We start from the raw sequence: 26443 nt of genomic DNA, 5'->3' as shown, positions 1-26443 counted from the left end.
TTTTTTTTTTTTTTAGTTTTTCAAGACAGGGTTTCTCTGTGCTGTCCTGGAACTCACTCTGTAGACCAGGCTGGCCTCGAACTCAGAAATCTGCCTGCCTCTGCCTCCCAAGTGCTGGGATCAAAGGCGTGTGCCACCACACCCGGCCTAGTTCTTCATTTTTATGCTCTCTCCTTTTTTCCCCCCAATGCTTAATTCCTTCTCAGCCACTAAGGAATCTGACACTGTTTTGAGTAAGTCCAGATTGCTGGACAGGAATCCTCCCAAGGGAGGCTCTGGGAGAAATGTTAGAGAAGATATGCAGTTAGACATCCTGACATCTGCAGCCATCAGAACCTTCCCTCAGCAAGCCACTGTGTTAGCTCTAGTCCACAGGATTTCCCAGAGGCCACCATCAGGTATGTCCTGTTACTATTAGTATTAAACTCACTAGATTTTTGTTTGTTCCAATCAGGGGCCAATCACTGAGCTGCATAATTGTCAATGCTGAATCAAGTGACCATATAGATCAGATGTGGAATCACATGTAATGTATGCTCCCTTGAATCACTGTAGTGACCTGGCCAGGAACATGGAGGACCAGTTACCTCCTGTGTATATGAATTCTTCACAGGTACCTGGCTAAAAACTACACAAAAGAACTGTCTCATTCATACAGCCACCTAGAACTATGCACAGCACACAGGCAGGAGGAAGGACAGAGCCCTGGCTGCAGCTGCCTGTTCTCATTGGCTGGTCTCGCGGTGCATCTTCAATGTCCCTATTGCAAAGTTAACAAACTGGAGTCAAGTTTTCTTTGAGTTTTTGCTTGTGGTTACTAACTAGAAGATGAATCAACACCTGTGCCGACTAGCAGATCTTTTGGTGATGTGGGAAGGTTCTATGAGGACAGACGACAAGGCAAAGGAGGCAAACTAGCGAAACTGGCTCAGTTACTACGTGACCTCTTGGTTTGACACTGTTGAGAAAGCTAGACGAGAGTCAGAGTTTTTTGAATTCTGTGAGGTTGAACTTCCCAAATACAGCAATTATGAGACTTTGAGGCCACCCTGTGCTACACAGCAAGACCCTGGCCTTTTCCTCCCTGAGGAGGGGGTGATTGTGAGCCAGTGTATATAGTGCGAGGCCAAGGACAGAGTTACACGGTCAGGGCTGTAACTGTGTTGTATAACGAGTGGTATTATCATGGCGGTATCTTCGTCCTCTGCCTTGTTTCTTTTGTTTCTGTGAAGCCTTTTTTGCCTAGTACCACAAAAAATGCTTACTGACAGCATACTATAACCTTCTAGATCACGGCTGGCACTCAGCATCTGGCCCCCACCCCATTTTGAGACAGGGTTTCTCTGTGTAGTACTGGCTGTCCTAGAACTCACTCTGTAGACCAGGCTGGCTTTGAACACAGAGCTTCACCTGCCTCTGCCTCCTGAGTGCTGGGACTAAAGGCGTGCGCCACCATAATCTCAGTGTTTGCAAGCCTGCTCGTCCCATCAGCCCTGGCACAAAGGACCCTGCCCACAGAAGGTTAAGGAAATAGTCTCAACCTGGTATTAGTGCAGGCAAGCTTCATACTTCAAGGCATTTGAACTTTCAAGCAGACATGATGAAACACTCGAATGCATCAGAGAAATAGCCACAGATAGGATCAGGCCTAGGTGGAGGGAGGAGGTGTGATAGCTGGCTGGCCTTATCTAATGGGGATTGGAAGATGACCCAGAGCCAGAGAGGAGCAGAGGGAAGGATGTTCACTGCTGGAAGCAATGCCTTCTTCTGTGCAAGCCAGGCTGAGAATGTCTGAGGCACCTCTGGTATTATAGCTGGGGTCTGGCACTAGGCTTCAGTCCCACTCCCCCAGAAACCCCACTATATCCTGATGAACGAATGGGAGGTAAAGCAAGTTAGTAGCTAAATAATAGCTACGTGCCTCTTACACACCGTATTGCCTCATCAAATCCTTTGGGCCTCAGTTTCCTCAGTCCGGAACTGGGGTTACAAAATTGTCTATATGCTGTGAACAGTGACCTTTAGTACTACAGCACAGACAGGGTTTGCATCCAGGGCGAGTTACCTAAACCCTAGTCTCCTCAGGTAAGCTGTTGGTATGTTAGAGAAAAGTTCTGTGGTTTTAGTTATTAGTGTACAGAGTCTGGTTACTCAAGTACCAGGTACATACTACACATAAACTAACTGATAGCAACTTCTAACTTTTTCACAGGTCACTACAAATAATCAACATTATGCAGTGTTAAGGCTAGAAGTGAGGGGCTCATGCACAGGTAAGTGTTCCTCCTTGAGCTGCATTCCTAGTCTCCTGCTGTGTGTGTTCAAGCGCGTGTGCACATGCACACATGCATATGTATGCATGTGTGCGGAGGCTGGAGGTCAATGCAAGACCCCCTCCCGCCTTAGGGTTACTGACCTGGAGCTTACCCATGTGGCCTGACTGCAACAGCAAAGTCCAGGCATCCTCCTGTCCCTGCCTCCCCAGTACTGTGATTGTATCACGTACCACTGTGGCTTGGCTTCTAAATGGGTGCTGGATATTGAACTTAGGTCCTCATGTTTATAGGCAAGCAGTATACAAACTGAGCTATAGCAGTACTATAAATAGTCCCTCTTGATCGTATCTTAAATAATTACATCTTTGTCATGAGTTTATTAACAGAATCCACTAGTGTTTCATAGTCAGAGATTGGGAGAAAACTGGTTTACATTTGAGTCTTACAGAGCAAAGCTTGAGTGTCTCTCATCCCCTGACTTTCTTAGAAGTAAATGGCAGATGGTAACTATAGTGTGGGCCCCTTCTGCACTATCAGAAGACAGACATCTGCAGCCGCAGGGCAGAGGCCCAGGTTTCTACCTTCTGTTGTGTGGGCCAGCATACAATGGATTTGTGTGGACAGTGGCTCCCTGTGGGGTAAGCAGGGATGCTGGGCAAATGCTCATAGAGGCAGGCGCTCACCGAAGGGCCATAGGAAATCTCTGATGTGACTGACACAGGATGGATGGGTGGAGAGGACTATCCATCAGTGTCAGCAATGATCCGAAGCACCTGGCTAGTCAGGTGAAATAAAATAAATGATTTACTGATCTCAGAATGTGCCTGCTCACTTGAATACTCATGGAGAGAGAATTGTTTGATGCCCTAAACTTTGGGTTGAACTAAGGCAAAGAATTCCTGGATGGCTGTGTGTAAGTGTATACTGTGAGTTGAGGGGGTGGTCATGTGCTTTGTAAGGAGGGAATATCTGAAGGTAGACACTTGACTTGACCCACCTGGGAACTTACATGACACAATACTCAAGGGCAATTCATCTGTTACAAAATTCCTTAGGAATAACCACTAAGGTTTCTACTTTGAGTGGTAAAGCTTGAGCTCAAAAGATAAGCGCATTCTGATGGGCTGGTTTGGACTTGCCCCAGAGCTGGGCCTGGGCACCATGTATGCCCTGGCAAGTATCCTGGAGCTGGGATCTCTCCCATCTTACTTCAGAGAACTACTTCTCTGGGGAGAGACACCAGAAACACGATCTTCATCCTTTTCTGTCTCACTGGTTTCCTTTGTGGCTACAAGTGAGGCTCGGAGAGCCATTTGCAAATCTGGGCAACCCAGCTTAACCCTTGCAAGATGGAGACTAGGAGGGATGGCAAAAGGCACATGGATGACATCCCAGAGCTAAGCTAAGCTACCGCTTAGAACCAGTTTCTGTGGCCAGACACTTGCACATAACCATACAAGAAAAGCATTAGAATAACATTTGTTTTATAACTGGTAACAACTAAGGCAGAAGAAAGAAGGGATGTCACCACAGGGTGCCACCACAGTACAGAAGGAAGGTACAATTTAAACCTGGTCCTGACATCAGACTCTGAGGTCTCTCTTTCTGGGGATGAATCTGCAGGTAGGAATCAGGTGAATACAAGTTTTCCTTTTGCCTTTGGGGAAGAGTAGGAGACAGGCCTGGGATCTGCAGTCATTTCACACAGAGGCAGAGTGGCAGGACTGTGGAACACCTTGTTTTGAACCCCTGGCCTGATAGCAGTTAAGCTACCTGTAGGATTTCCTAGAAAGAAGCCTGAAGTGGAAACTTAAGGGTTCTTTGAAAAGTCAGTTGTATGGTGTTTTGCTGGGGCAAACATGTGAAGGAACATTTCATTAAAGTGGACACAGGTGAAAGACTAAGGCAGACTTGTGAAGGAACATTTCACTGAAGCAGACACAGGAGAGAGGATGTTCTGTTAAAGCAAGCACATGAAAGGACACATGATGGAGTATTCTTTGCTAACAATACACATGTATTGGTCCGCCTTACACTTCATAATTGAGCTGCATTTGTTGGGACTCCACAGAGAGAAACATACCAAAAAACTTCTGGTGGTATGCTGCAGTTTGTGGCCGGTTCCAAAGACTTGGGCTGACTGGCAGTCATGTCAGTTGAGACAGATGCATTTGCTGAGGCAAGATCCATGAAGGACACGTGATGTTTGGAGAGGATAAACAGGACTCAGTGGATAGTGATGGAAGCTGAGCTTGGCCTGCTTACAGAGCTAGCTATGCAACACTTGTGGGTCTCAAGTCGTCCCTGATCTTCGCTTTCCTGAGAGAGACAGAGCTGAGAACTTCTCTTGGTGTCCCTCAGGGTCCCTCCTGTTGACTTATGCCAAGGTTGAGGCCTGGCTGTCCCTGGAAGGTAGTGCCACCGCTGCTGATTTGTGTTTGCTATCCCTATATTATCGAACTGGTCCGTTGATGTATCTGTGAGGTGTTTGTGAGTGGACTGAGCTGCTGTAGCTAACCTGTGAACTGAACTACTGATCTCCAGACAACACAGAAGGGAGCTGCTCCAAAGAACCTTTCTAAAAAGGTCCACTTCCCTCGTATCCTTTCTTTTCCACTATCTCTATTGGGTGGTGGGCTAGAAGGGAGGTTAAAGCATTTAAGAACCATCATTGAAAACCGAGTTTGAAAAAAATTAAAGTTTCAGAAGGCATGAGGAAAAGCAGACCCTGAGGCCGAGGCTGTGGAGGGCAGTTCATTTGGTGGTGTCTTCTGCACAGGAATGAGTTGGACTTTCCAGAAGCCATGTGGGAAATCCAGGTGTGGCAGTGTACAGTATTCCTGCTGCTGGGGAGGTGAAGACAAGAGGATTTCTGGACTGCTGAATAGCATAGCCAAGTTGGCAAACTCTGGGTTCAGCAAGAAGGAAAGGAGCAGCTGAGGATGGGGTGTGTCAGGTGTGGCCATCAAAGCCAGCATGTCAGATGCAATGTGCTCACTCTCAGACCCAGCGATGATGTCTGTCTAACCTTCCAAAGGTAACAGTGGTGACTTCTTACAGCCTCCAGCTCTTCCTGTAGTCCCTGGTGCTGACTGACAAGTGGGTGATCCCCTCATTCATTGCTGAGAACTTTGTCATGTGACGGACACAGAAAACAGACCTCTCAAATGTTTCACAATGGCTTGCCACCTCAAAGTAATGCCAGGGCCTTCAGACAGTCACCATGTGTGGAGGTCAGAAGAGGGTGTAGGGTCCCCTGGAATAGAATTTGCTATTCCATACCACATGGGTGCTGGAAACTAAACCCAGGTTTTCTGGAAAAGCAATACTCTCTTGACCACTGAGCCTTTTTTCCAGCCTGAGGGGGGGGGGGGAAACACCTGTATAGTATGAACACAACAATTCCGAACACATGACAGTAACAGTCTGCCCATATGTGAGCCGAGGTGTCCCTGTCAGGTTGGTATGAGGTGGTGTGACAGCATGTGACCACTGTAGAGTACAGGCGCTGGTTTTTCCTAACCAAGGCTGTAGTGACATCAGGAGATCCAACAGGGCAAACCCCTCAGAGTCATCACACACTAGTTTTTGAATCAAGTTTTAAGTGTATACTCAGTAACCTTTTACTATCATCAGATCTTCTGAAATTCCACATTTTGTTCTGTGAGCTCATGTGCATCGAGCCTATGGTTCGAGAAGCTGAGCTCTAGGAAAACGATGTAGCTCCCTGCAAAGCCACACATGTCCCTGTGTGGTGCATTTGGGAGAAGGCTGTCTTAGTTTGGGTTTAATTGCTGTGAAGAGACACCATGACGATGGCAACTCTTATAAAGGACAACATTTCATTGGGGCTGGCTTATAGTTCAGAGGGTTATCCCATTATCATCAGGGCAGGAAGGACTGAGGCATGCAGGCAGATATGGTGCTCGAGAGGTAGCTGAGCGTTCTACAACTGGATCTGCAGGCAGCAGGAAGACAGAGTGACACTAGGCCTGGCTTGGACATCTGAAACCTCAAAGTCCTCCCCTCAGTGACACATCTACTCCAACAAGGCCATACCTCCTAATAGTGCCACTTCCAACCACCACAGAGGTCAACCCTCTTTTGGGGGGTCAGGGGAGATACTAAATGGAGGACCTTGAGCAGACTGAGCAAATGCTCATGCTAACCCTAGACTCCTGCCTTCTTTCTGAGCAAAGTTTGCATTTCATCTCTACGAGAGGCAACAGAGACATACATCCCCCGTGGATACAGTACTCAAAAGTTTTATGTTCTTAACTTCACTTTTGAGACAGGGTCTTACTATATAGCTCTGGCTGACCGCCTGTGCAGCAGACCTGAGGCTCAGAGAGACAGTGTTAAGTCAGCTGAAGCTCAGTTGCCCAACTCTTAACGAGGAAGCTGAATGAGCGAGCATTCAGCATATGGCAAGTGCCTGCCAATAAAACTGGGAAGGGCCTGGGGAGATAACTCAGTAAAGTGATATCAGCCTGAGGACTTGAGTTAGGATTCCCAGAACTCAAGTAAAAAGGCAGTACTGAGGTGTCAGAGGCAGGAGGATCCCAGGGGCTTATGGTTGGCCCGTCTAGCCAAATTGGTAAACTCCAAGGTTGGTCAAAGACCCTGTCTTAAAAGCTAACGTGGAGGGGCTGGAGAGATGGCTCAGTGGTTAAGAGCACCGACTGCTCTTCCGAAGGTCCTGAGTTCAAATCCCAGCAACCACATGGTGGCTCATAACCATCCGTAATGAGATCTGACGCCCTCTTCTGGTGCTAACGTGGAGGTGAGCTGAAGCCGACGCCCGAGGCTGACCTCTGGCTTCTGCAGGCTCACACTCCTGCACACAGGTACAGCTGGGAAAGAATACTACAGGAGCTCTTTGAGGCTCATGATGTATTAGCTAGGTTCAGATTAATGCCAACAGAGATTTCATTATGAGAAATGTAAACTTAGCAATTTTAAAATTAGATGAAATCTTTATCCCCTTATGCAACAGCAAACAAGGCCACATGGGAGAGAGATGTGGCAGGGTAGTAATTCAGCTCCGTTACTGTGTGAGCCTGGTACTCTCCCATGGCTCCTGTCCCCGTGCAGAGGAGGTGAGCTGGTCAGACCTGAGTTCCAGACAATACTACCACCAGCCTGAGTGGAATGAGTTGGGGATGAGGTTATCTGTATCCCGCTTCACCATCTCTGTCAAGTGGGATGGCAAAACCTGTCACCTTCTAGGTAGTAAAGAGCACAAGAGAAGCAACTAGCACAGCGACTCAAACACAGTGGGCACCTCAACAACGCAGCCATGATGACCATGACACGTTAATATCCTGTTGACTACTATGGTGATTTTTCTATTCCTGTCAGGTATAAGTAAAAGCTTATAAGTGCTTAACCAGAGCAAATCAAGCCAAACACTAGTTGAGAGTGAGTACTAGATTTTCTAGTCAGTCCCAAATGTAACCTGTAAGATCATTAAGAAGCTTCGTAAACAAGGAAGCTATTAGGTTGGGGAGTAAGGATAGGTGCATAGCAGTATCCCCAGGAGCTGAGGACATCCTCAGGACCAGAGGAGCCTTGGAACTTCTTCACCAAAGTCGATCCATTTGAAGACAGTCTCAGGTGAGTTCTTTCTAATCTCCTTCATAGAGAAGACAAGACAGAACCCTTGGGTGAGAAAAGGATGTACTTTGAATTTCATTGTTTAACACTTCCTCAGAAAACAAATTCCTTTCAGTCTCCTAGGTCACGTAAGAGCTGTATGCCACTTCTCTGCCTGCGTCTCACATGACTCACCTAACTGCACATCAGTCGTGAATCGCAGTCTGTGGATCATGCTGACTTTGAATGACTTGTAATGGTGGCTGCTAAGCATATCCTGCACTGTAGCGATGTCAATTTGTGAATCCTCCTCGAAAACTCCGTCTGCCCTTGAACCTGGGGAGGAAAAGAACAGTTTAAGACATAAAGATACATGAGGCTTGGCGAATGGTGTCTGCTTAAAATGCTTTGGGATAAATTAAAATAATATGGGCTATTTAATTTGGAGGGGAAAAGGCTGAGCGATGACTTAATAATGCCATTCCAGTAAACAGAATGCTATCGTATTAATCATCCAACAGTTAATTCCACAAACACTGCCTATGCTATGCCAAGGCGGGCCCTCGGCTGGGCAGTGCAGAGACAGGCGTGAGCAGGGATCAAGCAGCTTCACGAGATGTCAAAATCTGCAAGTGTGGTGGTCATGAAAGTCGTCAAAGCCAAAGAACTCCGAGCCTTCCAAATCCCTACCGTGTTTGCTCAGTAGCTGTGCTCCACAGCATCTCCTGCCTCCGGTGGAAGCCTCTTTCTTGCTGGCCTCGGGACTGCGGAGCTGCCTCTGTGATCTGGCCACAAGACCTTCTGGCTCATTTCTCTTGAGACTTCACTGATCACTCAAGCACTCACTCACTCACCCACTCACTCACATACTCATTCACGCACTCACACATTTACTCACACATTCACACACTCACACTCATTCACTCACACATTCACTCACTCATTCACACGCTCACACATGCACTCACACGCACTCACATTTACTCACACACATTCACTCATTCTCACACTCATACACTCACACATGCACTCACTCACACATTTACACACTCACTCACTCATTCACACACTCACATTCACTCACTTATTCAAACACTCATACACTCGCTCACTCACTTACTCACTCCCTCACACTGTGTAATATGACGTCGGTGACAAATGGGAAGACTGATGCTCTACAACTCTCCTTGGATCCCAGGCCTCTTGAATGGAGCCCTTTCTACAGCTAGCAGCTAAGGGAGGGCAGTGTATGAACTGGCTGAACAGTTTTCCAATCTTTCATCAGCCCTCATAATACCTTCTCTCACACCCTCCCAAACTCTGCAGACTGGTTACACTAGGCAAAGGCAAAACCATGGTTCAGCCCCCAGAGTCTGGGCTGTACACTTCTGAGGTGCAACTGTTGGCCCTTGTTCAGACTACTCCTTCAGTTCCCCCCCAAAACAGCCAAAAATCTTCCGCTTCCTCAGGCTAGTTCAGACTTCACCTCTTCAATGAAATCTGTTTCGGTGGCTCTGACACACATGTATAGTAGCTGGTATATACTGGCCCTACAGCTGGGCAGACCTAGTTCAACTCCCACCTCTACTTTTAATTTGCTGTGTGATCTTTAATTTGAGGTGTGGTCTACCTTGTGAACTCACCCTTGATATTCACAGACATAAAAATCCATGTAAAGAATCTAATGCATAAATGACTGACGAATAGTAGCCATAGAGGATGATACTCAGCCTTGTTCTAGGCCTGTCTAATGGTTGCTCTGTTGTAACGTGGAAGTTTCACAAAAGTAAGTCAAGTTTCTTATTTATCTTTATGCTTTCTCCTGAGAATAGCATACACAATTGATATGTTCACATTAACTGGCCAAATAAATAATGGCCAGTCTGCTGCCCAGGTCAGCCATGATGTCAAGTACTTTACTCATGTTAAGCCTCATGACAACATGGAGGGTTCTGGAATTTCCCATCTTAAATTGATAAGAAGCTAAGCCATATCCCAGGCCACACACACTAGTTACAGGCAAACCACAGGGAACTTGAGGAATTCCTTCAGATGGAGTTGGTTGAATATAAAGAACTAGCTTTGGGCATCACAGTGCAAACTGCAGTTCTACAGCCTGACAGCTTCATGTTTTTCTATAGGCTGACCTTTTAAAGACGTCAGTTTCCTTTTCTTTTGCACTGAACTCAGTTACTAGGAACTGTAGATTCTGCTCCTAAGCACTATGGCTATTCATACAGACAATACAGCACCTGTGATAGGCTGTTCCTTTGGGAAGGATGAGATACAGCACCTTGGACATAGCCCCACCTTAGAGCATACTGCACATGCCCAGAGCACCCTGTTTCCTGCCTCACTCCCTACTACTCTCCTCCCTATCCCTTATCAAAAGCCTGGCTCAAATGAGGCTCCGAAAGGGAGATTTTCCCTGACTCCAAGCCCCCAAATCTAGTACTGCTCCTGACATTGCATTCATATCTTCTTTTTTTTTTTTAATATTTATTTATTATTATATCTAAGTACACTGTAGTTGTCTTCAGATGCACCAGAAGAGGGCGTCAGATCTCATTCCAGCTGGTTGTGAGCTACCATGTGGTTGCTGGGAATTGAACTCAGGACCTTCAGAAGAGCAGTCGGTGCTCTTAACCACTGAGCCATCTCTCCAGCCCCCCCCCTTTAGATTTATTTATTATATGTAAGTACTCTGTAGCTGTCTTCAGACACTCCAGAAGAGGGCGTCAGATCTTGTTACGGATGGTTATGAGCCACCATGTGGTTGCTGGGATTTGAACTCAGGACCTTCAGAAGAGCAGTCAGGTGCTCTTACCCACTGAGCCATCTCACCAGCCCCCATATCTTCTAATAGAACAGCAACCAGCAAGCCATTATCTGTCTCTGCCTCTAGACTGTAAGCCACAGGAGGGTAGTCAGTGATGGCTGGGCTGTAGTCAGTCCTAGCTACTGTGCAGAGAGAGCAGGAGCCCAGTGTGAGAGCAGTGTGAGCACCAGGTGCTGTGATCAGAGAGGCCGTGCCTTAACCAGCATCCTATTGCAGGACAAACTGAGTGACATGCCATCTCTGCAAGAGCCATCTGTTGACTGGTATCATTCTTTGAAGCACTGGTAATAAAGGACAGATCATGGTCACCAATGTTTCCTGGGTAAGATGACATCAGAACAAGGGCTGGGGGAAAGTTTAACAGTCACTTTCTCCAAACTACATTTTAACAGAAACATCACTGCCAAATGCATTTATTTCTATCTTAGGACTTTTTATATACAAAATTATAAAGGAAGCAGTCCTGATTTCTTAAGTACCAAAGTCTACCTTTGCCATCCTTGCTGGGAACGACTCGTTGGACAGAGTTTCGCTCTGAGTTCCAAGCTTCTGGAACGTTAACTAATTGGTATTTCCTAAACATTGCAGGTATTTGACTTGGAAAGAGTAAGAGCTCATTGTGCTAAAATGCCAATTACTAAAACAAAACAAAAAACCCCCACACTTAGGATTTTTACATTTTATGTTGGATTAAAACCAATTTAAAAATTACTATAACGTGACATACTTTTTTTTTTTTACTGAGCAATTTCAATGCCAGCTGCTAATAAAGCATCTTAGCTGTAAATGATAATTCAGATGCTTTTAGATAAAGTGGTGCATAAATACGGCTAGAAATTGATTTAGCTTCTTGCAGATGCCTCTGAAGAATGACACATTCTGTTTAATACACCAGCTAATGTGTCCTAAAAGCTCAAACAAGTGCCAGTTTTCATGGCTAACTTTACTGTGGGAGATTAATGAAAACTTTATATATTGCTGAAATGTTAATAATGGGCAGATGAGGCGATAGGATTTCAGTCAAGGTCTAAAGCTATAGAATACCAGCAAAGCTTGTCAATTTCCTTCTATTAATTTTGTCCAAGACTTTCATAGCTGGAGCTGGTTCAACACTAATGCTTCGCACACTGACCTTCTGCTCTCTGCCAGGGTAAACCCACATCGCACAGAGGGTTTCAGTTCCTGATGCCTTGCCCTGCTGAATCTTAAGAATGAGAAGGCAGAGCATCAAGGCATGCCCTCCACTGCTGGCTGCTCAATCCTGCATCCCCTCCAAGCAGGTCACCTGCTGAACTGGACAGCAGCTCCGAAGTTCACATGACCAGTTTTCAAGTGGGCCCACAGAGCCACTGAGTGCAGGGCTTATCTATGTGCGCACATGTCTTGCCCTCCTGTCCAGAGTGCAGGATGTGAGACGGCACTGGCAGAAGAGGCTCTTGACCCTCGGGCAGTCCTGGCCAGCTACAGAACACCAAGCAGCAGGAGAGGCAGGCGAGCCCAATGCATGGCTCCCCGTCTCATGACAGACACCTGGGGCAAAAGCACTGAATCAGCAGTGTGTTTGGGGACCAGAGAAATGCAAGGGGTTGGTCTGTACCCCGGAGAAGGGGGAGCCCAAACATACATGCAAGACTCTTGGTATTGTGCCATTTGCATATGAAAATCATTACTGTACTATCAACTTCACATTTCAACCCTATTTCTGTTCAAATTGACATTTTATCTTCCCAAAGTGAAAAGGAAAACTAGGGTGTCTTAAAAACAAACACACGAGCCCCTCCCCAAACCATTAATTTAATTGAGATATAACCCTTTGGTATTTTGTTAAATTAGCAATTAAAAAGGTCACAAGCAATTAAATAAGACAAAAGCCACACTGTGTTCATCTACATTAAAGCTGAACTGGATCTTCTCATGAATGACAAGATAAATTGTAATGGTGCCTTCAAAGACTTCACAGTGTACTCTGTCAAAGTCATGAGTGGTAATGTCTCTATGTGCTGTGCATTACCATAATGTATTGTGTCAAAACGCTCAGGTTGCAGGAACTCAAGGCTGAATGTGATAGATCACATTTTGGGGGTGGGGCTTAGTGTTGATTGGAGCACCAGAGCACAAATGGACTAACAAGAAGGCTCTGAGAGGGTGCAACTCAGGAGGGCCTGGGGACAACAGAGAATCTTAGAGGAAGCAGCCTAAGTCTGTGAAGTAAAACCAGGAGGACCATGGACTTGGTCTCAGGGGAAGTAAGGCCAAACACAAAGGGAAGCAGAGGAGTTAATAAAGGAGCCAAGTCTAAGGCAATTCTAGCTCCTGCAGTAAAGAAGAAAAAGTGGGTGCTGCAAGACTGACCGCAGGTATAAAGTTAGATGCAGATTAACATCTGGGCTTACAATGACTGGGATGGGACCATCTGGCTCTGGAGTCCCTGTGTTCCTTTGCTGTGTTTCATTCTGTTGGGCGGTACTAAAAGCAGTTCCTACATCCCCGCCCCACATGCCTGCCCCTGTGACCCCAGGACAAGAGAATGTGGACTAGAGCAGTGAATTCAAAATCAGAGATCTATAGGCACTAAGGGAAACAGTTAGAGGCACATGGCTTTTTTCTCCCCCAAACAAGTAGTAGTCATTAAGTCGAAGCTCAGATGGGCTCAGATGTTTGCTACCGGCAGGCTTCTGTATCCACAGAGCAAGTGGGTCTCAGACTGAGTCTAAAAGGCCTAGTCTAGTACAAGTTAAAGCAACTTCAGTCTCCTGTAAAGCCTGGGCCAGTGGTGGGCACATCTACCTCCAAGCTCCCTTCAGGGCCCTACGGTCTTGGGCTGTTTTCATAGTAACAGTAAAACATCTTTTGCCTTTATGCTCATTCCCTTACAAGTGCACAGTATAATAAAGAGCTCTGTTCTCATATTGCAATTAACCTTTAGGAAACTTATCACCTGAATTTTGAAATAAATGAAAATTAATACCAACAATTATCTGAAAGGGTAAGGAAACTCTCTCCTCTGTTTCAACAAAGTATCTGTGTTAGGACAAATTGTCTTCCTACACTACAACCCAAACAATGTAGTGCAACAAACCGAGTACAGAAACAGATATGAAGATCTCAGATAGCCTATTAACCAGACAAGAACGTGGAACAACACACAACAGGGCTGGGCCGCAGCTCAGGTGGCAGATCTTTTGCCTAGCATGTTTGAGGCCAAGGGCACAGCAGGGCAGCTCAGCATGCGCACACCAGGCATGGATGCGCACACCCATGATCCTAGCATGCGGGAGGTTATACTCACTACAAAGAGACTCCAACATCAGCCTGACTACCAAACGGCCTGCCTCAGAGCTGGGGCGTAACACAGAGCTACTCTTCCAATGAACATTTTAAAGAAAATCTAGTGGTTTTTTTGTTGTTGTTTTTGTTTTTTTAACAAAAGCATTTATGCTAACAGATCTACTGTTTTTAATGATTTTAATGATTTAATAAACACAACTTTCTGTCTATATTTTAGGTATAGACAATAAATAACTTTTGTAGTCTTCAATACATTTTTACTAGTTAGGTAGTGCACACATCTGTTTTGTCATTGTGTATTGTTTTGATTTGGGAATTTTTGTTTCCCGTTTCATTCATTCATTCATTCATTCATTCATTCATTCATTCATTTATAGACAAGGTGTGCCTATGTGTCTTAGGCTGGCCTGGCACTCTCAATCCTCCTGCTTCAGGCCTTTTGATGCTGGTGACTGAACTTGAGGTCCTAAATGAGCTAAGCATCTGCTCTAATACCAAGCTGCAGCCCAGCTACCCTCAGTAACTTTCAAGCATGCAAAGGGGCTGTAACGCAAGCAGTATGAGAACTGCTGACTTGGGGGTGGATAGGCCCTTCCTGCCCTTTGTGCCCATTTAGACACCATGATGGGACACAGAAGTGGACTCAGACGTGTGTGTGTGTGTGTGTGTGTGTGTGTGTGTGTGTTCCCGCGCGCGCGCTGAGCCCCAACAACAAACTCAGCTAAAAGCTTCTATATACATTACAGGAATAAGTTTGCTCTCAGAGCTAAGAACCAAGCCTTACTACAATTCCCATTTCAAAGTCTTTCATACAGGTGATTTTATAGGCACCAAGGGAAACATTTAGAGGCACATGGCTTTTTCCCCCTCAAACAAGTAGGCACTAGTCATTAAGTCGAAGCTCAGATGGGCTCAGATGTTTGCTACCNNNAGGCTTCTGTATCCACAGAGCAAGTGGGTCTCAGACTGAGTCTAAAAGGCCTAGTCTAGTACAAGTTAAAGCAACTTCAGTCTCCTGTAAAGCCTGGCCCTAACCAGAAGGCAAGTGTTCTCTCCCATACCCTTGCCTTTCAATTTCTTATGATAAATCCTGATGACCGGTCTCTTCCAACCCAGAAAAAACAGCACAAGGGAGATGCTGAGCCGCACAGGCAACAAGCAGGCAAGTTCTCAGATGGCGAGAAAGGGTAGGAATTCTGAGCAAACAATGAACTCTGCAGAGAGTGAGTGAGTGCTCAGAAGAGTAAGGGCTTGCCTTGGCTGGAGAAGGGAGGGAGAAGGATGGGGAGTGCAGGAACGGAGTCTAAAGGTAGGGAGTTCTGGCACACAGGAGAGCATGGCTGTGCAAGGAACTGACCAGGGAAGGAAAACCATCCTTAGTCCCCTCAACTGTACTCAAAAATCTTGCAATCCTTTCCAGTCCCCAACCACTCCTGCTTTAGCTAAGTTGGACTCTGCTCAGGTTGTACCATGTAGCCAGGGCATCTCTTCTTCAAAATGTCTGTGTCAAAGTCCATTCAATAGAGCCTTCCTTGTTTCTCTCTTATAGCCTGCAGGATCAGGGGAAGGCTCTCATTGTGGCTCTTTCACATTAACATCTGTGGCCTCCTTGTGTACAGGCACTCTGCAGGCAGGCCACTTCCACACTATGTGGTACTCAGTAGATGTTCAACAAAAGCTGCCAGTAGCCCATGCAAACGTAAGCTTTGATCTGAGAAGTTCTGTGGTTAGTAGAATCTGAGGCTTAGACCTCACTCACTCAGGGAGTTCACCTGAGTGTACTGAACTCTCTAAGCCATCCAGACCCTTCAACAGAGGGGTGCTCGGCAGATTTAGCCCGGCAGTTATTCAGTGTATGTACATACATGCTATAGTAGATGCTACATGTTCAGCACTATGGACATGTATGTGATCTCCTTTCATTTCCCAAAGTCCTTTTAGGTCAGATGTTATCCTCCTCTAACACGTGAGAAAAATGAGGCTCAATGTGCCTTCAGGGTCCATGGTCCTGCATCTGTGAAAGCTGAGCCAGCAACTGAATGGCCTGTGTGCCCACTGCCTGACTTCCTCTGGGTAAAGGCATTCCTTCAATGGGATGAAGCTGGACAACTCCACAGGCCATAACTGTATTGAGGAACCGGACTATGAACACGCTTGCCCCACTGGAACAAAGGAAGCAGGAGCAAGACTTAATGTCTCTCTTCCAGGCAGACTCGATGCTGGACGCCTGAGTGAGTCGTGGAGAAAGCTCTTCCTTAGTGCTCTGCATCCATCACTCTCTCCCAGAAGCTGTTTAAGTCCCCAAAGTCCCATAAGCCCAAAGCTTCCCCTCTATTAAACACTTCCCTTCAGCTGCTAGTCATTTTCGCTGGTCTCTAAAAACGATCAATAGGTGATATACTATAACACACACAGACCCCTCTACTGTATTCTCTTTAAAGCCACCAGGATCACACAGTAGGATATAGGATACGCTACAGTCTGAGTAGGGATCCTTGCTGTCACAGTGTTTAATTGATTGAACTCCTGGAGCCAGAGGCAGTGTGCTGGAGGACTTCCCACGTAGAGATGTCAGTTCTCCCTCAATAAATCAAGGTAATCTTGCTTTATAAGGTGGTCAGAAAGCAGCAGCTTTAGGTTTGCGGAATTTCTGATGAGAACAGATGACAGAAAGGGCCTGCCTAGCCCTCGGCTTACCCTGTTCTCATGCTCAGGCCAGGGTGGTCCTCCCAGTGCCAAGCGCACTCTCCTGTCTTGAGACTTCAGAGGGGCAGTGTCTAGCTTATGGCATTCTCATAGTATTGTTTGACTAATTTTTCACTTTCTTCAAAGAAGCCTATTCCTCTAGAAAGACACTCAAAAGCTGCCTTTGCTAAATAAACATATTGACTCTTCACTTGAGCCCACCAAGCAGCAAAAGCACATGCCAGTCTGTCTTCATTTTGTATGGACTTTTGACAGAGGGAACAGAGGTGAATGACTTCTTTGAGTTCCCTTGAGTTACAAGAGCAAAAGCATGCAGGACAGAGCCCTTTCCCATTCAGTTGAGGTGAGGCTTCAACCTAAGTGGGTAACCCACGAACATCATAGCAGTTTATCTGAGCACCTTGCTGGAGGGACCAGAGCTGAGCCACGATGAGTCAGTGATGGGCAGGACCACACCTTGACTGGACTCCATTCCTCTTGCCCTCCACTTAAACCCAAGCCTCTCAGCACCTGAAAGCAGACTTGGGCATCTCTGAACCCCTTTATTTGTTCCTCCTCCTGCTGCGGCCACACTGGGTAAATCTCTTTTCTGCCTTTCACCCTCCCATGTCTCTCCGGTATATCACGACAAGTCTTTTGCTGCCCACTCTTTAACCCTATAGCTGTCACTGAACATAACTGAGATCCACTGTGTACTGGCTGCTTTTCTGTGTCAACCTGACACAAGCTGGAGTTATCAGAGAGAAAGGAGCCTCAGGTGAGGAAATGCCTCCATGAGATCCACCTATAAGGCACTTTCTCAATTAGTGACCAGGGAGGGAGGGCCCACCCCTTTGTGAGTGATGCCATCTCTGAATAAGCCAAGGGAAGCAAGCCAGTAAGCAGCATCCCTCCATGGCCTCTGCATCAGCTCCAGGTTCCTGTCCTGTGTGAGTTCCAGTCCTGACTTCCTTTGGTGATGAACAGCAATGTGGAAGTGTAAGCTGAATAAAACCCTTTCCTCCCCAGCTTGCTTCTTAGTCATGGTGTTTCACTGCAGCAATGGAAACCTAAGACACAGTGCTCACCTGTAAAGGACAAATGAACAAATACACATTCAACATGAATACAACTGCCCTTTAGAGTGGAGTGTGGCCATCTTCAGGGTGTGACCCAGGGCTCATGGTGGATTTGCTTGCAACGTAGGTTGGCAAAATTCCTTTCCCTCCTTCCTCCAAGGTATCTTTGCTTCTGCTCAGGAGACGAAGACAATTATGGAGTTTTCTTGGATGCTAACACTGGACATTTTACACAGCAGAACACCTATGGACTAGGAAACTCTGACTAATACTCTGAGGCAGCTCTCTCCCTGAAGTAGAATATACCACTGGAGGAAACCCACCTCCCATCCAGCCACTGCAGGAATGTCACCTGATGCATTACCAAAACCATTACTGGGGGCGGCAGGGCACATTCTAGGGCCAGGAGCCGACTGGAAGAGAGCGAAGCTCTATGCCCTCACTTAGAGCCCAGACAGGGTTTGTGGCTCGTCAAACATGTTTCCTTTCTGCTCTAATGTACCAGTGTATCGCTTAATGAAAGTTCTTAATTGTAATTCAATTAATTACATACACAGAGTCCCCAATTACATTTTCCAATAAGACATTGGCTGTGGTACAGGTCTAAATGCACTTAACCAATTTTAATATATTAAGACCAATTTCCCTTGAATACTAATTACTACCTAATGATAAAATGAAAGGGGGGGTTTCAGAAAGGGGGAGAGAGAAAAAGTCAATTCATGTGGAAGTTCTTAGCCCATATAGCACAATGGAAGCTTTCATTACTCAAAAAGTTCCTGTGGACAGGGCACAGGTTTGTTCCTATGGAGGTCAGCAGAGCTTTTAGCCCCAGGGGTCCACTCCTCCTTTGCCAAAGGGACAGTGGAAGTGCTAAGAGGCTCTGAGACAGGGCGTTTGGTGCACTGTGGTTCACTATGACCTTCTACTGAGTTGTGTCATTTGCTTCCACACCTCACAACAACCCTACACGGTGGGGTCACCATGACATTCATCCCATGGAGAAACGAGGCTCACAGAGGATTCACCCAAGTGACAAAGTGGTACCAGACACCTACTTTTTCTCCTGCACACAACCCAAGACCAACTGGCCCCTGCTAACACAGCAAGAGTGGACAGGAACTGTGCAGTAACACTTCCATTTTGTTTAAATTCTCTTCATGTGCAAGGAGCTGTTATGCAACGTCAAGTAGAAAATTCCTTACAGAGAATGCCTACCCCCAAGCCAGACAAGCAACTGCCTTTCAGCAATAAGTCACCTTGAAATATGGACCACGGGTATCACAAGTCACTGCTCCTTGTAAACAGAGCTTATTTGCATGATCACATTTCCCTTTGTATTTGACGAGTACTGCTGCAGTCTAATGAAGGAGCTTTAAAGCCCTTCATTCAACTAACGTGATAGAAACGGGCCAGATTAGTAATTTGTAACAGAAGAAAGCAAAGCCTCCCCAGCAGAGAGAAACCACCAGGGAGTCTCCAGGCCCGCAGAGAGCAAAGGGGAGGAGGAATGGGCCTGCTGTGAATAAGCAACACAAAAGGGTCTGGAAACACTTCAAAGACCGCCAACAGCTTTCCTGCAGTTTTTTTTTTTCCTTTCCTCTTTCTCATTCACTGGTGATAGGAGGGCGAATGAAATCTAAGCCCTAAGAAACCCGCTCTAGCACACAACCTCAGGGGAATGAGAGACAGGGTATTCAGATCTGGTCACTGTCCAGGGTGATAGGGCTGCAGTCTAGCTCGCAGCAGACAAATCCACTAAGTAGAGTCCAAGAGGAGGGGGGAGACTCTAAGTCCAGGGGTCCCAGCAGGCTTAGAAGAGCTGCTCTCCTGGGTCTTTAGGGGGGCAACTAAATGAGGCCTCGCTGGTCCTGAAGCTTATCTGTTCCACCACAGTCTACCTGGGGACTACCCATCCATTGTGTGACCTTAAAACTCCAGGAAGCTACTGGAATGAGGGAAGGCTGTAAGTGGTGTGCACACCCCTGCTGAAGGATGTGGAACTGACGCCACCGAGGCCTCTATCCATAGATAACAGAAGGAACAGAGGAACAAGGTTTGGTTTTTGGTAGTGTTAATGGAGGAAGACACACTTGGTTTACCAGGCTCCTCAGTAATATTCATAAGACATTAGCCAATCACTTTCTCTCTCAGAGCCCCAGTTTCCTCCTCCTTGAGCACAATTGCCTAAAAGGTTACAAGTGTGATTCTATCTCATTCCATCTTCACAAAACACCCGCACAGGGCACTGAGTCTAGGAGAGGTGCCATTTATGTCTGAGGCTGCAAGTACTTCACCTAGGGTCAACCTGGTTCTAGTGACAACCCATTAAGCACAGTGCTCAACTCTTATGATAGCAGCCTAGGGAGTGCTAACGACACAGTGCTTGGCAGTTTCTAGGCAGTCCCCAAAGCCACGTTAATCTTGGGCATGTTTTGGTCCCGATGAGGAGGAATTCCAGAGTTCCCATCTCAAAGCTATCGATGAAGCTGTTCCTTTCTTTTAAGGCCCTGGATGAGATTTACATTTCATCAGTGTGAAAGGTCACCCAGAGCATTTGGCAGAAGAGAAAACTGGGGCTCAGTTTGGTGTCAGGATTGATCTGGAAGCTTGAACAAGAATGGGAGTCTTCTGCCACCATCCGTGAGATGTACTCTCAGCTTCCTCCTGGTCTGCTTCCAGCTTCGAGCAGACAGTTGGCTGAAGGATGTGGTAGATTATCAGACAATGATCCAAACCGGAAAGCTCAAGGACTCTGGCTCATCACAGTCTTATCTAGGCCAGGTTCCAAGCACAAATGTGAGCTCTCAGTCCCAAGGCAGAAACTTGTCACATCAGTTCATTTGCAAGTTTCTCTCTCACAGAGTACAAAGGCAATCGCCACAGCATTCTCAGGATCTGAAGTCCAGGTTATCTGAGTAGTGGGCTTTGGAATCAGAGTGCTGACTACAGGTTTGGGTGCTCTGTGGTTTCTAGCTGGCTAGCTTTGGGAAAGTCTCCTCACAACGAGAATGTTATACCAAACTTGCTAGGCACAACTTACTTTTTAAATAAGTTTAGACTTTATTTACTTGTGTGTGTACACATGTACACAAACACGTACGTACAGGTGCACTAAGGGGCCGGAGGCTGGAGTTACAGACTGCTCTGAGGTTGCAGGTTCTCTGCAAGAACAACAAGTACTCTTATCTATTAAGGCATCTCTCTAGTCCCTAAACACAACTTTTAATGGCAGAAATGATAGACAAACAGTTGCAGGATATTTACTCACACCATGAACCCCAAGATTGTGTTATTTACTAAAAAAACCTTGTGGTGTGGCTCTGCCCTAGCACACACCTTTAATCCAGGAGCTAAATAAAGTCAACAATAGGCCAAGAGGGGGAGCAAGCACCCAGCTGACTGGGAGTGAACACCAAGTAAACACAAAGAAAGGTCTCTGCATTGAACGGTATTTAAGATGGAGTGGAGAAGAAGGGTTTCTTCCTTCTGGCACACTGGTGGAGTAGAAAGGTCAGCTGCGTGCTTTCTCTACCTCTCTGAGCTAGCAGGCTTTCAAGGCAGCATCTGGCTCCTGAGTCTTCATTGGTAAAATGGGATGACTGGGGTTTTGTTTTTAAACCATAGATAGATAGATAAAATTCTGTACCTACTTTTCTCACACCTCCTTTACCATTATGCAGCAAATTACATGGTCTAGGTGTGGTTAATATTAAACCTATTCTGCACTCTGGAGTAAACCCAACTTGGCAGGGAGTGTGATTGTAATAAAATGTTGGTATGTTAGTTTGTTATGGTAACGGTTTGTTTGGCGCTTTTGGATCTCTTTTTCTAAGACTGGTCTGAAAGGTTTCTGTCTTGTGTGGTGGTCATTACCAAGGTGCTGCTTGCCTCATTTCTTCCATAAGCTCCAGGGACCTCTCTGGAATGGCAGGTGTGAGTGGGCTTGTGTATTCTCAAGTGTCCCATCACTGCTTGCCTGAGTTCTCTCTGTGTAAGGTTTTCAATCATTAATTAACTTCAAAATCCATCAGAACATCCACTTTTCTTTTTGTGCTAATTATGTTAATCTTTTCCAGTGATTCATTCTTTCCATCTACATTTTCAAAATTTTCACAGTGGAATTTTTCAAAGGGAATGGCTTTATTGGGCAAAGTGCCAGCGGTGCAAGCGTAAGGTTGACAGACAAAGGGATCCCTGGGCCTTGATGGCCGGGCAGTCAAACCTGAGCTCAGGGTCAGTGAGACCTTGCTTCAAAAGATGAGGGAGAGTGATGAGGAGACAGCGGGGTGAAGCACTGGCTTCCCATGCCTCTCTACGGGCAAGGGAATTTACACATACGGACACACGTGTACAGCCCTTGCTGTATGTTTAAGGTTTGTAGGATCTGTTGTGTGTCTCCTTTTCATGCCTGTTACTACCAATGTTACAACTGATGTTTTTTCTGGTTTTTTTTTTCCTTAACTTTGATCCATTTAGACAGAGGTTTCCTGGCTTTATGAGTCCTTCCGGAGTCTTCTGGCTCAACACTTTCTGATCTTTGCTGTCTCCTTTTAGTCTCTTGTGCTTCTTTTTGTTTGTTCCTATTTTGTCTATTTCTTTTAAAGCTGAATGCTTAGTTCATGATGTTTCTTTTGTAATACATCAACCAGAGGGCTAAAACACTTCCTTATATGCTGCTGTAGCCATCATAATCTTTAGCACACAGCACTGTTATTATTTCATCAAAATATCTTCTAATTTCTACCTTTATTGCTTTTCCCTCACAGGCTCCAAAGCCTCAGGTTCCAAACACAAACAGATTTTTCCTTCCCTTTTCTTGATTTCTAGGCTAATTTTACTGTGGTCAGTTAGTATATTAAGAAACTGCATAAATCCCCAACGCAGGGGGATAGGCAGATATAAGACTGTGAAAGACATCAGTGGAGGGCTGGAGAGATGGCTCAGTGGTTAAGAGCACCGTCTGCTCTTCCAAAGGTCCTGAGTTCAAATCCCAGCAACTACATGGTAGCTCACAACCACCTGTAATGAGATCTGATGCCCTCTTCTGGTGCATCTGAAGACAGCTACAGTGTACTTAAATATAATAATAAATATAAATCTTTTAAACAAACAAACAAACTAGCAGTGTACACAAATCTTTGCTGCATTTTAGATCTTTTCTCAAGGTAGATTCCCCAAAGTGGAAATTTTGTGTAGAACATTCTTAGGCCTCTGATATATCCAACTATCATATACACTAGACTCCACTGCTGTCGCCAGCATCTGAGGCAACACCACCTTCAGATTCTCCCCACTGATGAGGCTTTACTTATTTTTGCTGAGATATAGTCTTATGTACCTTAGCTGGCCTTAGACTCATGCAGCTGATGATGACCTTAAACTCCTGCCTCTCCTGCCTCAGCCTCCCACATGCTGACAACAGGTGCACAATACCACCCCCAGACCAGACCAGAAAGAATATTTCTGAGATACCTGCTTCATTTGATAAGGGGAGAACATCATTTTTGCATAAAGATACGTGTATATTAGACTCTTTTTTTTTTTTTCCCCCTGAGACCGGGTTTCTCTGTGTAGCCCTGGCTGTCCTGGAACTCATTCTGTAGACCAGGTTGGCCTCAAACTCAGAAATCCACCTGCCTCTGCCTCCCGAGTGCTGAGATTAAAGGCGTGCGCCACCACTGCCTGGCTTATATTAGACTCTTGATAGGGACACACATTTATAAATATTTACTACTTGCCTAAAGTGTTTTTAGGCCACTTAGGCAACACTAATTTTTACTTTACATGTTTTTGCATAGGATTCTTATAACCAGCTGCAGATGGTAAGGCCATCAACCTTTATCTTTGAGAATTTGTTTTGAATGCCAAAAATGCATTTCCCCTTCTTGGTAAATGTGTACATGCTGTTCCAGAAGAGACAGCCAAGGGCTCTGGTCTGAGTTAAGAGGCAGTACAGGACTAAAGATCTTTTATTTAGTCCCTCACCCAGTCTGATTTCCCTGAGCCCCTAGAGGGTGCAGTCTTTAGCAAACTGCTGAGCTAATGAGAAAGCAGTATGGGTCAGGCGTGCTTCTGCAACCTACAGTCCAATGGGAGGGGCAGTCAGTAGCTAGTTACTGAACAAAATAAGTAACAGAAATAATGCCATGAAGAAAAACCAGAACGCTCTGTGGTAGCATTCTGGTGCCCCGGTGAGGAAAGAACCAGGTGGGTTGCAAGAAGCAGATTTGGGTGGCAGGGACCAGGTTTGGGTGACAGGGCTATCTCTGCAGATGTGCCGTTTAAACTATGACAGAGCTAGTAAGAAGGAGGGAAGAGCACTTCAGGCAGGAGGAGTCTAGACTATGACTGGCCACGGGCAGTTTATCTCCTGTTCAGCATCTAGCAGAGAACCTCACCACTCAGAAACTCTGGAGACAAGAAGGCATTTAGCTCTCACAGTGGCACTTGCAGTCACTGTGACGCCTTCTGCCCAGAACAGTCAAGTGGTTAAATTTCTCTAAAACATGATGTTAAGCAGTTGACACTGACCAGGCCCATTGCTGTATACACAAAAGAGCCTTTGCCTGAGAAAGGGGCTCTTGTTTCTAAGCCGTTTCCAGAGTTCTTCCAAAACTAGGAAGATGTAGTTCAAGAGCAAAATATTAATCACACAGTGATAAACAGGATGCAGACTACAAAATAGCACAGAATCTATCATTCTGCTTTGAGACACACTTCTAGCACAAAGGCTGTGGTCTGCCTTGGAAAACAGTCACTTTTTGTCTGTGTAGGGAAGCCAGACCAGCAAATACTCTCAAACACATCGCTCCTAAGCATGTTTGCAACAGACAAAGCGGCACAGAGCGAGGCAGCCAACGTACTGTTCTCGCGAACCAGGCAGAACTCCCAGGCGTTCTGGCTCTCCAGTGTGCTCTCCAGGTCCACAGCGATGTTAGGCTCACTCTGCTTCTCCAGGCGGTACTGAGGGCCTGGAAGATCAAAGGGGCAGGAGGAGGGGGATGTCTGAAATGGTTAATGGAACACTCAGAAATTACACACACTGGGGACAGCCAAAGGAAAACAGTAATGTCTGTCTCAAGGGTGTAGCTATCCAAGACGGCAGAAACTAGCTTTTCTCACCCTGTTCTTAGTCAGCTCTTCCCAGATCAGGTAAGATGTTTGTGTCAGGGTGGTTAGGAGCACTGACTGCTTTTCCAGAGGTCCTGAGTTCAATTCCCAGCAACCACATAGTGGCTCACAGCCATCTGTAATGGGATCTGATACTTTCTTCTGGGATCTGATACCTTCTTCTGGTGTATCTTAAGACAGCAATAGTGTAGTTGCATATATAAAATAAATTAAAAGATGTCAGAATGAACTGGAGGCACATACTATTGCCTCATTCTTGATAAATGAGTAGGCTACCTTCCTTCCTCTCTGGACCTCTTTCCTGATGTGCATAGTGGGACCAAGATGACATGGATAAAAACCTCAGGAAGCAGAGGCTGGCAGATCTCTGTTTGAGGCCAGCCTAGTCTATACAGTGAGTTCTAGGATACCTGGGCTACAAAGTGAATCCATGTCTCAAACAAACAAACAAACAAACAACCCACCCACCCACTCTCCTGGCTTAGGAATCATCAGCTCCATAGAGGCACTGCTGCCAAGGCACTTATGCACAATCACCACAGCATACTAATCAGTTACAATTAGGAGGCATGTGCAGAACTCTATAATAGTTCAAAAAGTCAAAGAAATAAAAATCCTGAAAGTTACAGGATTTTTACATGCTCTGGGTTTGGTAACGGAAAGGTAGCAGCCATCAGTTAGTTCATGCTTTTACTCAGACACTGTGGACATTAGAGACGTGGTTTCAGTGTTCTAGTATCCAAAAATTCTACTACCCATCCCATGCACCTAAGTGTTATGGCAGATCTAAGAAGACAGCAGAACATTTTACATATTTATTCATAATTTCTTTGTCAACCTAAGTAGCAATGGTGTTCTCAGAGAACACTTAATGGGTCAGAAGGCCAGATTCAGACTGTACCTCTGTATACGCATGGTTATTGAAAAGGTGAGAGGCACAGGAAACTCTTATCACCCTGACTCAGGTAGGAGGAGGTGTGAGAGAGCTGAGGACAGCAGCACTACAGTGCAGGCCCAGAAGAACCTAAGCCTCTATCCCTAACGTTTCCGGAGGCACACTGTGTCAGGGCACGCATCTACTTCTAAATATTTAGGCTAGGGTCTAGGTAAAAAGGTTAACTGGATAACATTAGATGCCTATATCTACGCTATATGCATTCAACCACTGCAGACTGGAAACACTTGGGAAAAGTTGTGCCTGTAGTACAATGAATGTTTTCTGTGCAGCAAACACCCCCACACACAGTGTCTGCACTGTGCCAGGCACTACAAGTACTCTAGAGATCAGGGGCTGTGGAAGAGCATGGATGCAAACACTTGTAAAAGAGGCCTGAGCACCTGCAGATTCTGGTGCCCATGGAGGTCCTGGAAGCAAGCCCCAGCCCAAGATGCTGACATCTGATAGCTTTATGATACACTCAAAATTCGGGAACAACTGTGATTTGATATCAGAGAGCCTACTAAATAAAATACAGTGGAATACTACTGAGACATTATAAGTAATCTGAAGTTACTTAATAATATAAAACATGTTTATAGCATACTAT

General features: G+C 45.8%; 1 protein-coding gene across 5 annotated transcripts in view; it reads right to left on the bottom strand.

The window, feature by feature from the left end:
* Positions 1-26443, bottom strand: part of Mapkap1 (MAPK associated protein 1) — a 212012-nt gene that overhangs the window by 35106 nt on the left and 150463 nt on the right. For all 5 annotated transcript variants that reach the window (XM_029535984.1, XM_021192298.2, XM_021192303.2 and 2 more), the window contains 2 exons: positions 24629-24736; positions 8067-8207 (listed from right to left, as the gene is read on the bottom strand). In XM_029535984.1, the coding sequence (XP_029391844.1) occupies positions 8067-8207; positions 24629-24736 (249 nt within the window). The remainder of the gene's footprint in view (positions 1-8066; positions 8208-24628; positions 24737-26443) is intronic.

The sequence above is a fragment of the Mus pahari genome, chromosome 3, assembly GCF_900095145.1.
Source record: "Mus pahari chromosome 3, PAHARI_EIJ_v1.1, whole genome shotgun sequence".
Taxonomy (NCBI): Eukaryota; Metazoa; Chordata; class Mammalia; order Rodentia; family Muridae; genus Mus; species Mus pahari.
Note: the sequence above shows the minus strand (reverse complement) of the source record. Positions and strands in the feature narration are given on the sequence as shown.